Below are 22,340 nucleotides of genomic sequence, written 5' to 3'. Positions count from 1 at the left end.
TTGCATATTTCTTCATGCCAAGTGCTGGACAGTCTACAACAACAACAAAACAGAAACAAAAAAGCAAAAGGGTCCTTTGTAGGTGTCCAGTGATACCCATACAAGTCACATTTCTAAACCTGGAGGTATTGTTACCTGTGTTTTCTGTATTACAGCCCCACTTTAGTCCTGGAACTTTTGGATTAATATAGAACCCAGAACAAAACAAATGCACTCCCATTAGCAATATCTACTCCTGCTCACACTGGGAATGACAGTCCTTTCCGGGTCTTCATTAACCAACAAGAGAAGGTTGGTTTCCTCTGTGGGATGGTCCACATATAATTCTTGAATCATCATTGGCATGCACTGGCTACAGCCAGACTAATGCTCTTACCAATCTCAGCATGCTTTAAACACTTTCTGCCTCATCTGTGTTGTTCCAGCTCACCAATTCTTTGTCCATAAATAGTGACTTACTTAGCGTCTCTACAATGATATCATTTTTCTGGCTACTTGTTCCCACTTCTATTTTACAGTCTTAAGAAACATAAAAGGAGACTGGTTTTGTCTTAGATATTTTGTTGAACACTTAGTAAGTTGGATATTTGGATGACCACTGATTGGTCATGCAATTTCCCCACAGGTCTGGTCCACGCAATTGCCCATCATTGCATTAGGCAGAATCACTCTTGTATTTAAAGCAGATTGTCCTGTTTAGGAAACAGTTTCAGTATCAGGAATTGCTGTCATTCCGTTTGTTGTTGATACATTCATTTTCTGTACTACGATGTAATTTTGTTGTCCTTTTTCTCAATTGCCCCTTAAATGCTTATGTTTATAAAACCATTGGTGGTGAGGGGAAGGTTAGATTTTTGTTTGTTTGTTTGTTTGTTTGTTTGTGTGTGTGGTTTTTTGGTGTTTTTTTTTTCTTTTTGGTTAATGCAGGTGAGTCAGTCACTCAAGATTCAGTATTGGTCCTTGTTTTTAAGGGCCACCAAGTACAGTTTTATTTCCAGCACTCACACATGTGCAGAATTGTCTGGGGAAACTCTTAGGGAGTGATTTTTTTTTTAATTTAAATGTTAGCAGTGATACTTAGAAACCCAACAAAAAGAGCTAGATAGAATATCTCTTTCAGGATAGACCTACTTCTTCTAAACCCACTGATGGACCCATGAAATACTGTGAACTGCTCAGAGCAAAAATGTAATGAAAACAGGTAGTGTGAGCGTCCTCAATTACCCTGTTTTTGCAGCTGGAAACTAGAAGGGCTTTGGGATGAGGTCCAGTTGAAGTTCCCTGACCAGGCTGTAAACCACATCAAACTGTGAGCTTGTCAGGCAAGGTGACAAGGTCACAACAGTACATTAGGAAATAATGGAATAATGGTATGACATAGTATAAGAATCAAATATTATATTTTTAAAATAAGATGATTTTTCCTCACTTTATATCTGTCTGTTTACCCTTGATGGGGTGTGCTCATGTTGGGCTATTGGAACCTTAAAGTGAAATTAAGACTCAAGAATCTCCTGAATTCTATGGTAAAAATTAGACAAGTGAGTAGAGAGAGAGAGAGACATTGTGGGTACAAAAAGGGTGTGGCCATGGGAACATGATATAGTACACTTGGCTTCCTGATCCAGTTGTCAAAGACCCATCTGACAAACCACGGTGTGTATGTCAGTTTCACCTGTGTGGGTCCATCTGGAGATGGTGTTAAATAGTGACTGATAGCATACACTCTGGGGCCAAGTATAGCTCATTTGAATTATAGCGTTACCACTTACTACCTGTACGTACTTGAGTTACTGTGTGTAGCTCAAAACCTCAGTTTTGTCATCTATGAAATGGGAATAAAAGTTTACTTATATGATACAATTTTTTCAAATTATACTATAGTAATGCACAGACCCACATGCAGTACCTGGACCTGACCAAGTGCTTACTAAATGTTGGTTATTATTACAAGGTCCTTAAAGGATGCAAAACTTCCTAACAGGATAAAATTACCTATACAAGAATCCCCATAAAATTGTGTGTGTTTTATTGCCTTGAAAGGTCACATGTACAGGCAGTTATAAATGTTACCCTTTTTGTGTATATTATCATCCACGGGTAATTTGCAGTAAGTCCAAGAAGAAACATGAGAGATGTGTGACATTTCTGCTTGTAACTTCTTATGAGACAGTGGTTACCGTACTCAGGGCTGAGAGAAACTTGTTCTTTTTCTCCATGTTGGTTAGACTTGTAGCCTCTAGATCATTGCTGGCCCCAAAGCTCTTGGTGCTCCGTCTTCCTCTTCTTGGAGGTGCAAGGGGTCTTGGTTTTTAGAGGCCAGTGAAGCGTGGGCCCAGGGCTAGGGGGTCCTACACTACTACTGTGAACTGCACACTTCCTGGAACTTCTCTGCTTTCACTCTGTCTGTGGTTTACCAGATGTCTGATAGTTGGACTTCTTTGCCTCTACGTGATCCCTGTGAGCATAACTATGCATGGGTTATAAAACGCGAATCAGAATTCTCCATCAATAAAAGTTCTCTCAGGATAGCAGATTCCCTGATGGCCTTTGCCTGGGCTGGTTACCCTTCCACAGGTAGAGAAACCACTGAGTCCAAATCCGCTGGTTTTCCATATTATCTTCCTCACTTTATTTTGTTGAAATTCAGGAAATTTTGAAATTAAATCATTTCTGAAGTTGTATGATCTCCGCAGAAATTAAATCATTTCTGAGTAGGATTTTCTAAATGCCTGCTTCGTTCCCTGTGTAGTTCCAATTTCCTGAAGCTAATTTCTTCCCTCTAATTGTAAGCACTTCGAGAAGAACTAGCTTTTGCAACTCAGCATGAGAGCAAGTAACTCATTTCTTCAGGCTGAGTTGAATGCAGAAGGCTTCCCGAGTCTGCCTGAATACGACTGCTTAGGGTACAAAATACAGTTTCCCTGTCCTGTTACTATTATTTTATTTTTAGTGCTCAGGTTCCCAAAAGTCAAAACCTTGTACTTCATATTTCTGAGGATGCTTGCCTTGGTGCAGAGGGTAATGTGGGAAACTTATTTCTCTTCTCTTGTTCCCCCAAAGGATAAGATTTAGAATATGGAAGTTTTAACTGTGCGTTAAATATTATTTGAAAATCACTAGGTTGACTTAGACATGTTTGTCAAATTCTAGTATAATTTTAGGTGTCTTGCCATTTGCTCATGAGAAAATAAAAACATTTTCACGGATTCTGCTTTACCATAAATAAGTGGCTGGAATGTTTATCCAGACTGAGCTTTTGTTGTTGTTGCTTTAGCCCCTCACCCAGTAACTACACGGGGAAAGAGGAGATTGGCATCACTTCTCAGGCAGAGCTAGAACATCTTACCTTGAGACTAACATTCAGAATTGCCCCTTGATTCATTTCCTAATTTTCCTTGCAGTGGTGCATTGAGTCTACTGAATTATTCTGTGGATTCCATATTCGTCAGCAGAGGGCCAAAGCGTGCTATTTGGTTTAGAAGCAAAACTCCCCTGCTTCCAGGGATGCATCACACAGCCTCCCTCCCTTTCTTCAGAGTTTCCTGCCTTATCGGGCTCTAAATTGGTTCCTAACGAGTATTGTATTAAAACAAAACGCAGTGATTATGTTTGCATTGCTCTCGTATTTTAAAAATTCATGTGGTTGGGTTTTAATTTCCTTAATATTGGGTTCTTTTGTTAATGCAGCCTTACAAAATAGTCTAGATCCAATCTTGCCCCCTCTGAAAACTTTGAAAATGAGAGTCATAACTTGCCTTTCATTTTTAATCAGAGGTCATAAAAAATAGGCATCAGACCTCTGTAGGACTTTCATCTTCCAGTATTATTCATTTTCAAGCCACCAAGTAGGAGCTGTGGTTCGTAATTTAGCAAAACATTGTACTGCCTACCACTTCTTCTGTACTTCTTATGCACTAGAAAAATAGGTTAAGTACTCGGCATTACTTTGATTCTGTCGGTACGATGAAGTAAAGTAGACATTAGCATCCACATTCTAAGTGGGGAAACTTTGGGAAGTCAGTTTCACATCGGAAGGAAAAGAAGGAGCCGGAATCTGAACATTGGGCTTCCTCTCGTTAGGAGACCACCCACAAAAACGTGTACGCGGTGGTTGTGGTAGGGAAACTGTAGTATAAAGTGAAGCATTGAAAATTAGGTACAGTTGAATTATTGGGGTTAATCACTTTGTTAAATTATATAATTGTCTCACCACTGTGCTGTGCACCTGACACTAATATAAATATTGAATGTCAACCGTAATTGGAAAAATTAAATAAATAAAAAGAAAATTAGCTACAAGTAAGATTCCAGACTCTCCTGCTCCCTAGCACATGCCAGTGTTCACCCGTGTGCATGTGACAGGGCACAGAGTCTGCCATGAGCCCCTGTCACACCTCAAGGAAGGCAGTGAGTCATTGTCTCCCTTGCCCAAATGTGCTGATCCATCCTTTACAAATATCCTTCTAAAATGACGGTGGTGGACAAGAAAGAAAATAACTGCACAAGTTGCAAGATAATGATTGTATTTCCTACTTAAGAGATTGTCGTATCTCACATTCAAGAGTAAATTGAACAAGTGTCCCGATTAGAATTCCATGCATGCACTGAGTCAGAGGCCATCCAGAATTTCCGTATTCTTCACAAAAGAATAAAACTCTGTGACTATGTATTTGGGTTTGTTTGCTGTGTGTTTAGATTAGCATTGCAGTTCTCCAAAGAAAGTATCTTTTGTTCGATAGTCGTCCTTTTCAGTGCTGAGAGCCATGACAAATAGGTACCCAATAATTTCATATTATAACTACTTATTGCAAATTCAGAATCCCCCATCACTGTCTGTGACTTGGAACCCAGTGTTGGGCCCTTGTACCGCATTCTCTTTTTTTAAGAGGCTGAAAATGGGGATTTGTTGGTTTTCGTTGACCATTTTTCCATATCCCACATATGCGTGCAGAGTGTTAAACGTTGCTAAGTTCTTTGTTAGATTACAAAGCAATTGCCCGGCTCTACATCTGAACGAGGGATGTTCCCGAGGCCTTCAGTTTTGACATGAGCTTAGTGTAATTTTCCAATGATGTTGCGAGCTTTTACAAAAAGGACAGCAGGGCCAGAATTGGGAGCCGTTTTGTTGAGGAAACTGGAAATCCTCCCCCTTTTCAAAATGAAATTACACTGGCTAATCCCACACTATTCATTATAAATTTAAGGTTACATGATCTGCCTCCCTCAGACGAATGTCCCTTCTCCATGTTGAGAACAAGAGCAGCATTTGGCATTTGCTTAGCCCAAACCCAAATCGCTGACCCTTTGTTTTTAGTAATTTGCCATTTTGCTTTTGCTTTTTAAATTTGCTTGTGACTCTGCTTCCCCCATCTTTTTCTCTTTTTTTGGTACAATGATTCTTACCTTGTCTTTCCCCAGTCCGTTTCTGACCTGGAGAGACGTGCAGCATGTTATTGTCAGGACTTCCCGTGCAGGACATTTGAACGCTAATGACTGGAAAACCAATGCTGCTGGTTTTAAGGGTGAGAACTTCTTTCATATTCTGTCACAGGCAAAATATTTTTCTTTTCCCCCCCATATTAAAAGGAGAGCAGGAACTAGAATGCCTCAAAAGAAACTTTCAATTGTGTGCTAACACATGGAGAGCTAGATCTTTTGATAAATCAAAGGCAGATTCTTTTTTAAAAAAAATTAAATAATACACGTAAGGCAGATGTCCTTGGCTTCCCACGTCATATGTTAATTTCTTAAAAGATAACCAACTCCCAAGTATAGTCACCTATGGAGCTCCTGATTGGTTTATTTTCTGACATTGATTATCTGAGTGCTATTTGTAATAATGTATTTAAAATTCCTCACCTTCTGTAGTTATTTACCTTCTCTTAAATAATAATTGGTATATTTTGTTGACTGCAGTACTATTAGTTGCTGGGTCATGCTTTCTATACATTTTGTTTTTGTTTTGTTTTGTTTTTTGCACCTTCTGCAAACAGAAAAACAGGCATACTTCTAAAGCATTACTTTATATAAACTAAAAGTTCTTATGAAACTTTATAATGTGCATCTGTATGAAATTGTGCATAATATATTTAAGAGCTAAGTATTTTCCCTATGACTGATAGAGATTATAGTTTCCTCAAACTGTCTTATTAACGGTAGCCATTGTGTTTGTTGTCATTCATAACATATTATAACAAAACGGAAATAATTGGGTAAAGCGGATGTCCTAAAGTTTACTCAATTTACTCACGTTTCAGATGACCTCAGTTTTAATCCATTAACTTAAGTTCAACAAAGATTACTCTTTGTCATATCTTTGACTTAAATTTACTTTCAAATAATCTTATTATCATGATATATTCCTATGGATGAAAAACATTTCATAGCATAGGAAATATGTACTTGAAAATTGAGCTTTTGGTCTTCAGATCATTGGTTGCATGCTAAATAATCCTGGACAAATCATTTAATTTTTCTGGGCCCTAACTTCTGCAACTTAACCATTTTAGAAGCTGAATAATATTATACATATGTTATCTTACATATGATTTTAATATGGCCTTAGTGAATTATACCCAATGTATGCAAATATTCATGCTGGAAATGTAATTTAAAAATTATGTGCAAATAGCTTGTTATTGTCTCATGCTTAGCCAACACCTATAAATATACGAGGCAGGCAGTCCATATAAAATAGTTATTTGATTAACATCTTCACTGAAGACTTCCCTCTGTTTTTAGAAAAAGAATATCCCTTTGTTTCTGAGTATTATCGAATACCTTTCCATGCTTATAAACTATATAACACAGCAGTGTTCAATGAGCTTTTAATCTAAAAAGTTGTATTTGTCGGGGTCACATTCTCTGAAGCCCAAATCAGAACACTCGATCCCCAAATAGCAATTGTAATACTTTAAATTTGTATTGTTCTTGACATTCAGTTATTTTGCCACTTGTTTGTTTCATTTGATTAGCTTCCACATGCTCCCAACTCCTACTATATAAATCCATGAGGCTGGAGGGTAGAGTTGGGTGGGGATGGGGGCGGGGGGCGGGCGGGGAGGGACCAAAACTTAAGTTTGGCTGGTTCAACACTGCAATGAACTTCTCAGCAGAAAGTTCACAGACTAAGTACATTGACCTCCACGAAGCTGAGGAATCAACTTTAGCCCAAATAAAAGTCTTAGTTTTACTTATTCCTTTTTGGCAACTTAGAAAGAGCAAATGGTTCTAATAAAAAACGCAACTCTTTTGAAAACCTCTGTTGGTTTTGGAAAGGGGGAAACGGAGGATTTAGACTAAATCTCCAGATCCAAACCCGATTCTGAAGGGGGCTGTCCACTACTGCTGGCAGGGAGGAGAGAGCATTTTACTGTTGCACGTGGCAATATTTAGTATAATATTTCACTCTCTTCTTAGCTTGCTGCCAAGAGTAACAATTAAAGTTCGCTTTTTCATAGATGAATTACCCTGAACGGTCTGGACTCCCAGTGGAATTGTTTTGTAATTTTGTTGATGGCAAGCCCCATATTTCATCTAAACATGATCATAATAATAAGAATTTTTCCAAAAAAAAAAAAAAAAGGAGTGATTTTCTTTCCTACTCTAAGCATTACCATTCCCTCCCTAGTGTCCCACAAATAAAAGTGATTAAGACAGAGGCTAGCAGGGGAAGCCATGTGCTTGGGGGAAGGAGAGAATGCAGGTCACTAGGACTGGAGAAAGATGGGCTGACTTCTTATGAAATAAGAACTGAACGAACCAAAAAAAAAAAAAAAAATAGCTAATTCTTGGAAGAGGTCCGTGCAACAAGAGCCCAGCGAGAGCTCGTATTTTAAATTAGGTCAGCCGGCTCTTGCCGACCTTCCTTAGCAGGAACACATGGCCAAACATTCCTCCTTAGACAAGAAAAGGGAAGTGGCCTCCAAACAGAAGCGTGTAGCCCCGGGTGCTCTCCCTCTTCCCAAGCACTCAGTCCCGACGCCCAGTGGGATGTGCATGAAATGGACTGCAAAACACCTGTGCTGCCCGGGGCTTGCTTTGGTGCCATATTGGGCAATTTCACTTTGTTTTTTTTTAAATGAGAATAATTTCACAAATTGCTTGGTAGGTGTTCTTCTACAGTAGGTACAGTCAGTGTCAACATCAGAATTTCCTTCTCATCAAAGCAGCTCAGAGTAGAAACCAATTTGGTTTGGGGTCTCGCCATTGATAAACTTGAGAATCTTACTTATCACTGGTAACGGTAGAGAAGGGAACACCCTAAAGAGTAACCTCTTACCAAACACTGCCAAGTCCATTTCACACAGAGTTCTCACATTTCTTCAGACATACCCATATGTGGGCCCTGCGAGGCAGAGAACAGATGATCTAGGTTGTTGAGGCCTCTCCCCGAGGCAGACTCGATCCATCGTTACTCATGTGGGTTGGGACTTGGAAAATGGACAAGATTCCCCCCAGAAGCAGCCGCTGGCTTCCTGATGACTGGCATGGGCAGGCTCTCATTCAGGAGGTTGGCCTTGCAAAAAGTGAAAATTGTGGCTCGCAACCAATTCGTGTATGTGTTTCTCGGAGAGGCTTTGCCCTGGAGTTGCGTACTGATGAACCAGGTGCACGAAACCTCCTCCTCCTTTCCCTGTGCTTTCGCTGTAGGCGCCCTCTATCAACAGTCCCGCAGTGAGTGTTCACAGCAAAGGGAGCGAGGTGGCAGCCATGTATTACGCTAATGGTACCTTAATTTTTAACCATTCTAACGGAACAATTATTCTATCCTGCTGCTTCTTTAGTAATAATAATAATAATAATTATTATTATTATAATCAACTACCTGTTAGAGTATAGATGAGATGAGTGTGTTATTTATTTTTGAGGATTTGGTTTTCAAAATAAACATAGAACAGTGAGTACATACCTATAGAAACTGACTAAACACTAATTTGATTGTTCTAGCTAAGTTTCAGACACCTTTTGACATTAAATGCCCTCTGGATGTAGTTTTTTAAAAAATAAATGGAATAAATAAATAAGTATCATGCACCTGTTAAAGAATATACTTGATATTATGCATGAGAATAGGAAAGTATTTGTGTGAGACCAGATGAACAGATGTGATAGGCACCACTGCAGAACTAAACTCCAAATTCCAGTGTTTTGCTACTGACCAGCATTTGCAATGCCAGGAGATGACTTGGCATTTAATTGTTTGGTGTGGCTTTTCCCCCAGTATTATTTTTTTGCCTTTGATCCCTTCCCTTTCCTCTGATGAAAAGTCTTTTCTGTTTTTTTCTTTCCTCTCCCTACTCCCTTGTGCTCCTTAAAATGTACAAATCCGCTGTAGAAGCAAGGGCTTTTGTGACCTGGGTGGTTTTCTTCGTAGAGTTTAACTTATGTGGTCCCTTAGTTTATTTATTCATAACTATCTCCTGAGCACCTTCAGCATGCTAGCCCAACCCAGGCTGCATGAAGTAGAAGGAAGTGTCAGAGGCCCCGTGACGTGGCTCCATCTAATCCGGCCTCGATGTTGCCTGATCTGATCCGGCCATGGGAGGATTCACATACAGAAGCGGACTGGCACTGCTCCTTTTTTTCCCCTCCAGTCAAGCCCCAGTGAGCTACCAGGTCATGTTAATTAAGTGTCGACTGTAGTTTTCCCATCATATAAAATGTATCCTAAGCTCAGCTGCACAAAGCGTCTAATGTAGACACCACTGTGACGTGTGATGGCCATTTGGACCAGCTCTGTGTGTGTACATTGGATATGTAGAGCCATGCTGAGGACTTTAATTCTGCATTCTTCAAGAATGCGTAGCTAGTATTATTTCAGGAAGAACTTAGCTATTTGTGGTAATCTACCCCCTTCTTTCTACTGCTTTAATCAGAGGGTCCCTCTCTCCCCCAATCACCTAGGCTGTGAGCTGACTCTCACCACCCCCCACCCCAACCCCATCCTTATCTCTGGTTTGCGGGTACAGTTATAATTATAATTGAATGCGTGCAACATCCGTGCTTTAGTTTTTTTCAAAGTGTCTGTATTTGGATTATATGACTGTATACAGCTAAATGCTCTTAAATCTAGGAGCAGGAATAGATGTCAGATAATAAATTAGGACCTTCTGTCATCTTTACTAGGCGAAAGAATGAAAAAAATGTCATTGAAAATCAACAATGACAACTAAGTGAGCGAGGTTACCACGCCTTCCATTTCACTGCCCTCCCAGACTATGTAAGTCTCTTTTTTTCTACCAGCATGTTGCTGAAACCTCCCCATCCCCACTGACTCTTTCTTTGACCACAACTAAACTACTAGATTTTTTTTTAAATTTTCTAACTGATTTCCTACCATGGGAAAACAATTGACAGTCTAACATGACTTCTTAGCCTCCAAGGCCTTAACTTTTAATAACCTTTATTACCTTTCGTTGCCATCATTTTATTTGCACTGGTAGGGCTGGTAATTGTAAGATGTTCCGATACATTTTTAATACCTACCTGTCTTGCTTTGTAACTAGTTTGTAAAATAAGTTTGTAGCACATTAAAAATAGAAGTGCTGTAACCATTAAGCATGCCGTGCGTTGAAACTAGAGATTTTGAAATGTGGTTTGGGTGTATAAAGCGATATTTGATGTGTTACCGCTTGGAAGGGTAAAGCTAAGCTACATTTTATTCTTTCACTCTATAAATACTATGTCATCTTCTCTGCCTCGAATGTTGATATGATGTTGGTAGCTATGATTAAAGCCACATAATGGGCCTTAATGGGTAATCTGCACATCATGTTTTTGGAGAAAGGTCAAGGTGAAATGCTACCCATCTGCTCAGTGTCAGAGCTGATAGAGAATCAGATGCCTCACTCCAGCCCTAGCCTCATTTGCAGAAATGAGCCCTTAGTTCTTCTCTTTTTTTTTTTTTAAATATATTTTATTGATTTTTTACAGAGAGGAAGGGAGAGAGATAGTCAGAAACATCGATGAGAGAGAAACATCGATCAGCTGCCTCCTGCACATCCCCCACTGGGGATGTGCCCGCAACCCAGGTACATGCCCTTGACCGGAATCAAACCTGGGACCTTTCAGTCCGCAGACCAATGCTCTATCCACTGAGCCAAACCCGTATCGGCAGTTCTTCTCTTATGTAATGCAAAGAAAAGGGGGGAGAGGGTAAATGCTTTTGAATCTACCTAATAAAATTTGCTCACTGGAAATGCAACCTGTGTTTCCTTCAAGATTTCGTTTTATACCATGCTCTATGCACTCATACTCATTTACTATGTATTAACTTAAAACCATTCATTTTTGTACTTATTGACCATTGTATATATGAGCTTTTCTCCTCCTCCTCCCCTTCCTCCTCCTCCCCCCCTCCCTCTCCTCTTCTTCCTCCCCCTCCCCCTCCTCCTCCTCCTCCTCCTTTTTTTTTACTTTTATTAGATTTATTTTATGCTGAATTTACTCCCGGCCATAAGTTTTTGTTTCTTCAGTTTCTTCTGGGATATCTTTTTCTTCTGTGCAACCTCCTCTTCTGGTTTAGGAATAGTCTGCTCTTTTTCAGTAAGAATCATGTCCATGTGGCAGGGAGGGCTCATGTGTGGGTTAATCCGCCTGCCCATGGGCTGTGTAGGTTCTACGCCACATCTTGGGAGCTTTGTTCACCTGAATGTACTCAATGGCCAGAGAGTCTACATCTCACCCTAAGTTCAGCATTGCTCTCGGCACTTTTCGGCATGTGCAGCAAACATTCAGCACTCTTTTTGAGCCACCGACCCTGTGTCCAGCCCCACTGTTTTGCCTGGGCACACCTACCCACTCCACCACTGTAACGACGGAATGGCACTCACTGCTTCTGTAAAGTGACGTCCTTCAGATACTTGGTGGCTTTTTGAATATGCATACCCTTAAAGGCCTGGGCAGTTTCACCAGTGTTCTTAAAGTGAGCACGAAGATTTGAGCCTCTTAATTTGCATGATTTCTTGGGGTTTTCTGGGTCTAGTGAATAGGAACCATTTTCAGAGGTCACCTCAGGCCTTTGGGGGGAAGAATGAGCTTATCTTCTTGCTCAGTTACAAAAAAGATGCGAGCCTCACATTATTTAGAGATTCCACCTTTGTCCTTTTTCCTGGTGGGCAGTTCACGTATACATCTACGTAGGAGAGTGATACAGATGCCCTGGCAGCAAACAGCTTGACTTTGCTTCATCTTGTCTCGTATCCAAAATGCCCACTTGCCCCATCTGTGTTCAGCTCATGCCTTCAGATATGTGAGGTTTAGACATATTTTCTACAAATGAGAATCGTTGTTTTCTCTATGCTGGTCTTTGAACGATAGTGGTAGGTTTGTTACACTTTGGGATGTTTTGTTTTATTGTCTTTTTTCATCCCCAAGTACATAATTTTATATGTACATTTGCATGTGGTTTCACACACAAACTAGAATGAAAATGGCTTTTGCACTATTTGACTGCTACCTCTATACCAGATATAATTGGTTAATGAAGAGAGTAACATTTGGAGTAGTTTTGCGGTTTTGCCACGGTCTTAAGAACCATTAGATTCTAGTAGAGAGTCCACTATTGGTATTTTCTTTGGCCTTTGATGGGAGCTAATGGGAGTTTTTGTACTTGGTTTTTTAGAATGTGGGTAACATAATGAGAAGGCTGAGTTGAATGAGAATGGCTTTGAAAATGGGAAACACCGAACATGAGTCTTAGAAGTATATTTGAAGACACCACAACTGTCTGCTCCCCGAAATGAGGATAAAGATGCAAACTCTGTTGTTAGAAAGCTGTTTGGGGTTGAAGATAATTAAATTACCTTGAGTGGGCTAGAGAAAATGTATTAGGAATTTTGTAATAAAATTATCACTAATCTGTGTAAATACTCGTTTATCTCATAATCATATATCAGTGACTATAACCACATGTCAAGCACAATTATATATATATATATATTCTTTTTTGAAAATTAGTTTTAATGTTTAAATGTCACCTTGAATTCGACCTACTAAATCTTAAAAGTTGTAATCAGTGTCTTCAACATAGGAATTAATGATAGAAATCTGAACTGATTGCAGTTATCAACATCCTATCAACTCTCTAGTCACTAACATACAGTATAAAAGCTGTGAGTGTAAAATGTGATTTTTTACAATATGCAATAGCCCGTACACTTACAGAAAATTGATGTCTCTTTTTGTGTGATCACTCAATTTTACAAATTCTAGTGAGGCTGGACTTCCCAGGTATTTAAAAAATTCTTTCAGCAAGTGAACTTGGCTCTTCTTAATGGTAGCAAATCTTGATATTTTAGGCAAAGATAAAACTCATCAAGCTCTAAGCCCGGTGATTCAGAGGGTGACCAATGAGGGCCAGTGCTGTTTCAGGTCAAAAATGTGTACTGACTATGAGTAATGAAATGGATTCCTTTGAATCACTAATAACTGGATTCTGAGTCCAGTTCCAAAATAAGATACCCACAAAGAATTTAAAGTAGGATAGTCTTATCAAAATACACACACACATACACACTCATTCTCTTATAGAGACTTTTAGCAATCGTTTTCTTATTTGAGGTTTTGTATGTATTTATTTTTATTTATCTTTATTGTTGGAAGTATTGCACATGTCCCCTTTTTTCTCCTATTGACCTCCTCTACCTGCTCACGCCCCTTTCCCAGGCCTTCACCCCACTGTTGTCTGTCCATGGGTTACGTACATATGCATATAAATTCTTTGGTTAATTTCTTCCTGCCACCCCCCTTCCCTCTAAAATTCATCAATCTGTTGCAAGCTTCAGTGTCTCTGGGAACAAAATAAACTGATGATCAAAATAAATCCAGAGGTTTTGCATGTATTTAAAACAAAAACTCAGCATAGTATTTCAGAGCAAGGACTCCCAAGTCATATACTTGGGATTGAATCTTAGCTTTATGAACAAATTTATCTGGTTAATCTATATACATTCTTAATCACCTTTATTGAAGTAAATTTACATATAATAAAAAAACACCATTTTAAGCATACAAATGTATGCATCCGTGTAACCATCACCACAGTCAAAGTATAGAACATTTCTGTCACCCAGAAAGTTCTTTTGTGCTCCTTTCTCATCCCTTAGCTTCCACAACCCCCACCCTATGCAACCAGGTGTACTTTTTGTCACTATAGATTAGGTTGTCTTTTGTAGACTTTTATATAAGTAGAATGATTTAAAACTGGCTTCTTTTTCTCCATATATTATTTTTAAGGTTTATCATGTCATTAGGTATATGAGGGGTTCATTCCTTTTTAATGTTAAACTAGTGGCCTGGTGCACAAAATTCGTGCACATTAAAAGGGAATTAATTAGGGGAAATATTTTAATATTGCTATTTACACTTTCTTTATAATAGAAGTGTCAGAGATGAAAGAAAATAAGTAAAATGTATTTCAAAATCTCCCTCCTGTCAGAGTCTGGGGCATGCCATGGGACCCAGAGTCAAGTCCCCACCCACCCGCATGGACCTCGAAATCACGTGAGAGCCATACCTGGCCAGCCCCACCCCCATCAAGCCCTGAAGGGCAGGGGGCGCAGCCTCAGGTCCCCCAGCCTGGCGCCGGGGGGAGGAGGGGGTCATGGCCTCAGGTCCCTGGCACTGGAGGGCATGAAAGTGTGATGACTATTTGCATATTAGCTCTTTATTAAATAGGATGGTTTTTAATAATTGGACTATACCCCAATTTGTGTATTTGCTTTTTCATGGTCGGATTTGTTTCCAGTTTGGGGTTGTTGTAAAACTCGTATGAACAATTTGTGTGGACAAATTACAACTTTTTAAATATCAGACAGTGAGCAAAGGGCCCTCTAATTTAACAGAGACCCTGAGGCGCAAGGAAGCAATCCGAATGGCTAGCCAGATGTAGAGCATTGCAGGCCCGAATACAGCATAGACACGGGCTGGGTCAAGGAAAAGCTAAGAGGCCATCCTTGCTGGCATGGCATGGACAAAGGGAAGAATGAGGAAAATGGTATCCTATACAGAATTTAACGTAGTATGCACTAAGGTAAAATTATCATCTATATTGTCATGCATCATTCTCACATAACAGTTATGATTAGATTAATAAACAGTTACTATTCTGTTAAGATTTTTATATGATAAAAATTGAGTATATATATATATATGAGTCATGGCCATTAACATGCTGTGTATAGCTTAGAAATGAAACTAGCTCCCTGTTACTTTCAAATATTAGATATACTACTATATCTCACATTTCTTGGAACACTTCTATTCTCATCTTTGTGGTCTCTTATCTGATTTGGGTTATAGTTTACATTTGTCAACGATTCTAGCTGATGATTGTGGTTAAAGGGTTAATTTCCTTCGTTGTGTTTTCTGTTATTGTTTTTTTTTCTGTAATACTGCTTAGATTTCAATAAACAATCAATGGGCTCCAAAGTATTGGAGAAACCATAACCAGCTGTTCATTAATGAGTTACATTAATATCACATACATAACCTAGGTCATAAATATACATACATCTAAAAGAGTAGAAGATTTTTGAGAACTTTGAGTTACTGTTGGGAACCGAAGCTTGTCCTAAATAGTTTCAAGAGCATTTACTCAGTTTAAACAGATTTTGTAGATTTGCATTTCTTGGAGGTTTGGGGATTAAAACTGGATGAGACAGCTATGGCAAAAGCAACAGTCAGGGTGAGGGAAAAGACGGTTCAGTGTGCAAAAAGAGCAGGTATAGTGTGATGAGGAAAGGATTGACAAGCCCGGTTGGCGTGGCTCAGTGGTTGAGAACATCTGAGCGTCAACCTATGCACCAGGAGCTCACAGTTTGATTCATTTTCAGGCACATGCCTGGGGTGGGAGGCATGCAGGAAGGAGGCAGCCAATCAATGATTCTTTCTCATCATTGAGTTTTTATCTCTCTCTCTCTCCCTCTCCCTTCCTCTCTGAAATCAATAAAAAAAATATATATTTTTTTTAAAAAAGTAAGTAATTGAAAAGAACCGACAGCAAAGCTACTTGAATCCTAGAATTAGGCATTCTCTTTTGGTTTAAAAAACATTTTGGAGCCACTGCAGTGATTTTGAGAAAGTGAGTTGGGTTGTAGTAATGACTTTCAAACAAGTTGATTCTACTTGCTTGTCTGATGTCAGAGTTTTCTTTCTTAAACTGATGGTGTGAATCCAGTGGTTCTATGATATGTCCTACCACATGACATGTATATAAGAAACTGATTTGCTAAAATGGATGAAAATTCTCTTGCACTGATCATTTTATATTATCTTGGTTTGTAGTTGTGTATTTCTGACTTAAGGGCTGTGACTTTCAATGAAAATTTTTATCATCTCTCGGCCTCCTTCTAAATGAGAGTCACAGGGTTGGATATATAATCATCTTTGCTAAATTCTTTATTTTTCCAAAGAAAAAGAAATGCTTTTTGAAATTGCTTTTTAATAAACCCAGGCAAAGGGTGTGGTGTCAATATTGCTTCTTGAAAAACGTCAGGTCAGAAATGGTTCTTTGAAGAGGCTCCCCAAATTTCCTTTGACCACAGCCTTTTTGCCGGTTGTTATTGTTCATCATGACCTTCAGGAAGCTACTTCACTTCCCATATTTGAATTCTTTTTCATGTACAGTTGCAGTCTTTGTATTAGCCAAGCGACCGTGCAGAGATTTAGAGAAAGCAAGCAACATAATTCTGGTGAACCTCTTGAGTTGCTGTAAGACTATTGCCGATAGTGTGACAAAAGCGTTTCCAGTTTATGAATGACTTTCTCTCTTGTTGAAGGTTTGCGTAGCTATTCTTTCTTGGCCTTGAAGCACACTTATTGTCGTCTATAGTCCTAGAAGACAGCACTGCTCTTTTGAACCCACTAGAGGCTACATTGTGTGTGCTTTCTTAATATAGTGTTTGAGGTGGTTTTGTCTGGAAATCGTTGGCTTCTTTTCATCTTTTACCCTCAGAAGTATCTTCAGAGTCAAGGCAAAAGATAGATGTCCAGCTTTGTTCTAGAATTCAATATTGTGCATCTTAAAAGCCTAAAGCCCCCACTGAATTTCAGCCACATATGACGAAAAAATCCGAGGAGATGGCTAAAAATTGCAGGAAATGTGTAGGATTGTGTAATATGACTGCCATTGGGCACTGATATCCAGCCTGTGATGCACTCACCAAGCCATGTGCCCAGAATGGGACGAAGTCTGTGTTAAAGAGGTACCTTGCCCAGCTGGTAGAGGCTCAGTGGTTGAACGTCGACCTATGAACCAGGAGGTCACGATTTGATTCCTGGTCAGGGCACATGCCCAGTTGTGGGCTCAGTTGATGATTCTCTCTCATCATTGATGTTTATAACTCTCTTTCCTTCTCCCTACCTCTCTGAAATGAATTTTTAAAAAAAAGAAAGAAGAGAAAGAGGTACCTTTCTCTGATTCACATAGGTCCCACCTGAGTAGCCTTGTTGCATGGAATTCTGTTATTATTTCTCCCTTAATTATCAAAAGCATAGGCTTATTTTAAAAGGTATCTATTGAAAGATGGCTTTGTTCTTTTTAACCTTTGCCTATTGCTTCAACCTGGACATATACAGAAACTTCATGAGCCAAGTAACTCAGTGTTACCAGACTCAAATAGAGTTTTCCAGTATCTGGGCTGATTTCATCACTATCTTTATCACCAGCTCTCTAGACAAAGTTTGAAGTAAAACCTTAGAATGTTAAGTGAGTGTCTCGAGTGCTGAGCTCAAATCGATTATTCATTTCATATTCTTTTTACATTCTCCCTGACCAAAAATGATTGAAGCTGCATGAATTCAAATGTGTAATTATTTCATCAGGGGTCAATAGATCTTTATTTGGGGAATGAGACCTTGTGAATATTGTCGATTGCAGGATGCATTGGCACAGACAGGAGGCAGTGGTGAAAAGGCTTTATTTGAAGCTTCCGTGGTCATCATCATGCTGTCTAGTGAAGGAGCTCCCAACAGACCCCCTTTTATCCAAGGAATAGAGCTTTCAGTGTGAAAGGGAAAGATGTGATTGAGGCACACAGGAGAAACCGTTATTGGAATTAGTGCACACATATCAGTTTGGACTCTGGCATGGGTATTCCCAGCACAGACCGCAGCACCAGCTCTCGTCACGAATCCCCCATCAGGGAGGGGGCTCTCCCTGGCTGTGCCCACATGGAGACCGTGGGAAATGGGCCCTGCTCTAGCTTTGAAAGCTGGTTCAGGAGCAGTGAGGTAGCCCACATGAGCACGAGACAAAAGGGCCTCATGATTACATCTTTTTAAAGTACAAGTTTACTAAAGATGGCCTTAGGCCACCCTTTTTTTTCTCTCCAGGGAGATCTTTATATTGGTGCCAGTGTTTATAATATAAACCAGACCCAAAGATTCCAAAAGAAATCCTGAAAATTAATCCTGCCCTAGCTCTCCGCATGGCTTGCTAAGGCCACTGCATCTAGCAAGGTACAGTTACATGCCAGGCGATTGCTTTGCAGACTCCATCTGGATCCATCTTCTGTGAAATAAATAGATCCAGACTTTTAGTTTTCTCAGAATCTCAATTCATACTCTTTACACATGGTCACATCTTGCTAGCCTTAGGCATTTTAAAGCAATTAAACTTCTATCACACATCCCAATAATGGCTTCAACAGGCTTCATTTTATGGTGTTAGACCAGAAGACAAGGTACACCCACAAGTTTCCAGAGTCATCTTTGAAAGAGTCAAAAAGAAGACCATTTTTATCACTGCTGGATGTTAACAAATGGGAAGTTGCTCTTTGCCACTCAATGCCATTCTTCCATCTGTGCATGCCTGGTTAGCTCTAGTAAATAAATTTAAAAAATGTTTTTAAAGCCTAACCATGAATAGAAAATAAGTATCTTTTCCACATTAATATGATCTCTACACTTAGTTAAAATCCCTGCTAGAAATGACTGAAGAAGGTCACTTCTCAGCAAGAATTGGGAAAGGGCTATGGGCCAGATGTTAACTTTCCTTCCAAATCCTACATATTTCTTTTTCTGCGCATGATATTTTAATGAGTTTTGAAGAAGGAAGCAGATTTTAGGCAGCTGATTTGCAAAAGGCAAAGAGGATAAACATGGTCCACTGTCCATTTGTGATTTGTAGATAGACACCTGAAATGGTTTATCCTTTTTGCCATCTTGTTATTCTGAGGCTGATTCCTGATTTGAGAAATTCGTTGAAATAAATACTGTGTGTCTTATAGACACAGTAACCAATGGATACGTATATAGTATAAAACAAAGAGATTCTGAATACTTGAATACTTGGGATCGAGTCCCTGTGACTTTGGGTGGGTTCTTTTAATGGTCTGAGACCTAAGTTTTTTCAGCTGAAAAATTCGAATAATACTTTCTTGCCAATAGGACAGTTGTAAAGATTTCATTAGCTAATACGTAACAAAATGCATATGTAAGATATTTTCACACACACCCCCCCAAATTTCTTCTAGGCATCTTATTTTGAGATGCATGCTTGATACATTAAATGTACTTCAACTGTAAAAGATTAGATAAAATAGATTTAAATAGATTAAATGGAAACTTCAGTGCAGTTACTATTGTCAACATTTTAACTAAACATGATTTTGTATCTCGGCTCAGTCACACCCTTATTCTATACCAACAGTGCATAGAAGCTGTTAATTCCTTAAGTAAAGTACATCCAAAAAGTAGATCTCTAGACCAACTTGTGCTTGAAGAGTGCAGGATAATGTATCCATAGGTTAATTGAGAGAACTGTATCTTCTGAAAATATCTTTATAAGAGAAGCAAAAATGTGTGTGGCATATGGAAAGATGTTGGCATGAGGGAAGGTTGTGAATCATGCCTACAGAGACTATGCCCCTATGTTGGAGATGATAGCCTAATTAACCAGGCTTTATTGGCTGGCCTTCTGGGAGAGCTGCTAGATAGCCCTAAAACCTTCAGGAAATGGTTCTCAAAGTGGGGTCCCTGGTACAACAATATCAGCATCACCTGGGAACTTGTTAGAAATGCAAATTTTGGACCTTACCTCAAAACTACAAATGAGTGCATCAGTGGGAAGAGCAGTGTGTGCTTGCACAAGTCCTCTGGCGATTCTGATGCACATTCAAGTTTGGGAACCACTGACTCAACTCATCCACTGTATGTAATGAATTAGCTTCCTTCCTGTGCATTTGAATGAATGGTGCTAATGAAGTGCCATCCTTAGAAGAAATGAAAAATAGGTTTTCAAATCAGTGGGCTTTTTTGAGGTGTTTTTTGTTTGTTTTTGTTTTTGTAGTTTAGGTAATGAACCCCATTTGTGAAAGGTGTTCTCAAAACAATCCCATTTCCTGTCAGTCACTTAGTCATTTGCTCCCAGCAATGTTCATGCTCCTTTCTGTCAATTGGACCGTAACCCTCTGTTTTCAAAGTTTGTATCTCCCAGCCTGGGGGTGGGAGACCCAAACTTTTCCATCATCCTACTGCCTTAATTCTGTTCTTCTTTACACAACTAAACATTTCCAAGTCATCTAAATTAGCTGCTTCCATTTCCTTGCTGTTCAGTTCCTCTGTAATTCTCTGCGATTTTTTTCCACTTCTACCTTTGAAGTGAAATTACTCTTTGAGACTTCAACGAGAAGGCAGCTGCTTGTTTTTCTCTGGGATTTCTTGCTTTTGATCTACCCAGTCCAGATCCGTCTTTCCTTGCCTCTCATGATGCAAACATATAGCCCTGTTTTCCTTTGACACTTTACAGATTCTTTCTCTCCCTTCCTTTGCCATCAGCCATTCCCTGGGATCTGTTGCTGAGGGGGCGGGACCAAGACCAGGAGCACCACTGCCTGCTCTCTCTGGCAGGTGTGTTCTCCCGCCCTTACACATCCTCTTAATGTCACTGCTTTTCTTTCACATCACTGCCTTCCTTTCCACTATAAGCACTCCCTCCGTATTAATGATTTTCAGCTCTACATTCAAGACCGATGTCATCTATTACCAATCTTGAATCTCTGCAAAAAGGCTCTCCCTATGTCATTTAAGACTCAGAACCTCTGAAACAATCCACGAAACATCTTTTACAAAACATTGCCCTAAAACTTTCTGGAATCTCAATTAAATGATGTCCTTTCCTTGATCATTGGCTACTCATTGCCTCCAATGAAATCCATCCATATGATTCCAAGCCCACATGGCTTCCTTGAGGAAGACACCAGTCCCAATGTCCTGTTGCATTACTGACCTCCATTTATACCTCCATGGGTCCAAATTTTAACTTAAGAACTTAAGAACCATCTCAAGTCATTTCTTCTAAGAGCATATGCAATCCTCATTAATGGCCGACTTTTCTGAGATTTTTACAGAAATCTTCTTATTGTCCCTTAAGCCTAAAAGCTATTTGACTTTTAGGTAAATAAAAAGGAATGTTCTGATAAGCCTTATGGAGTACTTGATACTACTAAGGATAAGTGTTAGCTTTCTTCCCAGTGAAAAGGTGACATTTCCAATCGCAGGAAATAATTTCTTCTTTGCTGTCCCTCGTCTTTGTGCTTTGTGATCATCACATCACCAGTGGGTGTTGCTGCCATGTCAGGTGAGCCACAGGTGTGTGGAAGGGTGGAAAATAACCGTATCTTTGTAACCACTGTTAGCCACTGAGTGTGAAAAGGGACTCACTTGAAATAAATTCATCTAGATTTTCTGTTTCTTTTATAAGAATTTAAGGAACAAAGTAAAGGGAGAATTAAATGAAGAGTTATCTAAAACAATGAATAATTCACAAATAAGAGTTTTGGCTGCCTACTCATCAGGATCCCAGTCTGGCATCTATTTGCTTAGGTTGTACACTGAGATCTAGGCTGGGGAGTTGACATATGGCCAATCCAATCTTCAATGAACTTTTACCCAAAGGCCCTTATAATACATTTTTTTTTTATCTTTTTCTCATCTCTGTCCAGATAAGTTTAGTTCCCTAAGAATAAGCACAGTTGTGATCTGCATATGCCCTGGGGTCCCTGGCTAGGTCTCCCCACGTTGGAAAAATAGTTTCCCTACCTCCATTCAAGAATTACTAGTCAATTACCTTAAGCAAGATCCCTGCTTATTATAACCATATTGAAGCAAATAAAAGAGGAATGTCCAGAGAAAAGAAGAAAAAAAGTTGACTTTTTTTTACAATGGAAAGAAGGAAGGCATATCCCCTTATCTCTGTAAATAAAAAAAATAGTAAATATGCACTTTTATATATGTACATAACATATAATAGTGTATATGTACATCCCTATGTAAGGAAGTACATTGTACAAGGAAAAGGTCTCAGCTGTGTTTTCCTAAAATCTCCTTAATGC

General features: G+C 39.3%; 1 protein-coding gene and 1 pseudogene across 5 annotated transcripts in view; one reads left to right on the top strand and one right to left on the bottom strand.

Moving 5' to 3' along the window:
• Window positions 1–22,340, top strand: part of PCSK5 (proprotein convertase subtilisin/kexin type 5) — a 417,746-nt gene that overhangs the window by 208,077 nt on the left and 187,329 nt on the right. For all 5 annotated transcript variants that reach the window (XM_036330796.1, XM_036330795.1, XM_036330797.1 and 2 more), the window contains exon 10: window positions 5,422–5,525. In XM_036330796.1, the coding sequence (XP_036186689.1) occupies window positions 5,422–5,525 (104 nt within the window). The remainder of the gene's footprint in view (window positions 1–5,421; window positions 5,526–22,340) is intronic.
• Window positions 11,411–11,905, bottom strand: LOC118667445 (annotated as a pseudogene).

This window comes from Myotis myotis, unplaced genomic scaffold (assembly GCF_014108235.1).
Source record: "Myotis myotis isolate mMyoMyo1 unplaced genomic scaffold, mMyoMyo1.p scaffold_m19_p_12, whole genome shotgun sequence".
NCBI classification, from domain to species: Eukaryota; Metazoa; Chordata; class Mammalia; order Chiroptera; family Vespertilionidae; genus Myotis; species Myotis myotis.
The sequence above is the reverse complement of the archived record's forward strand: the minus strand, read 5'-3'. Positions and strand labels throughout refer to the sequence as shown.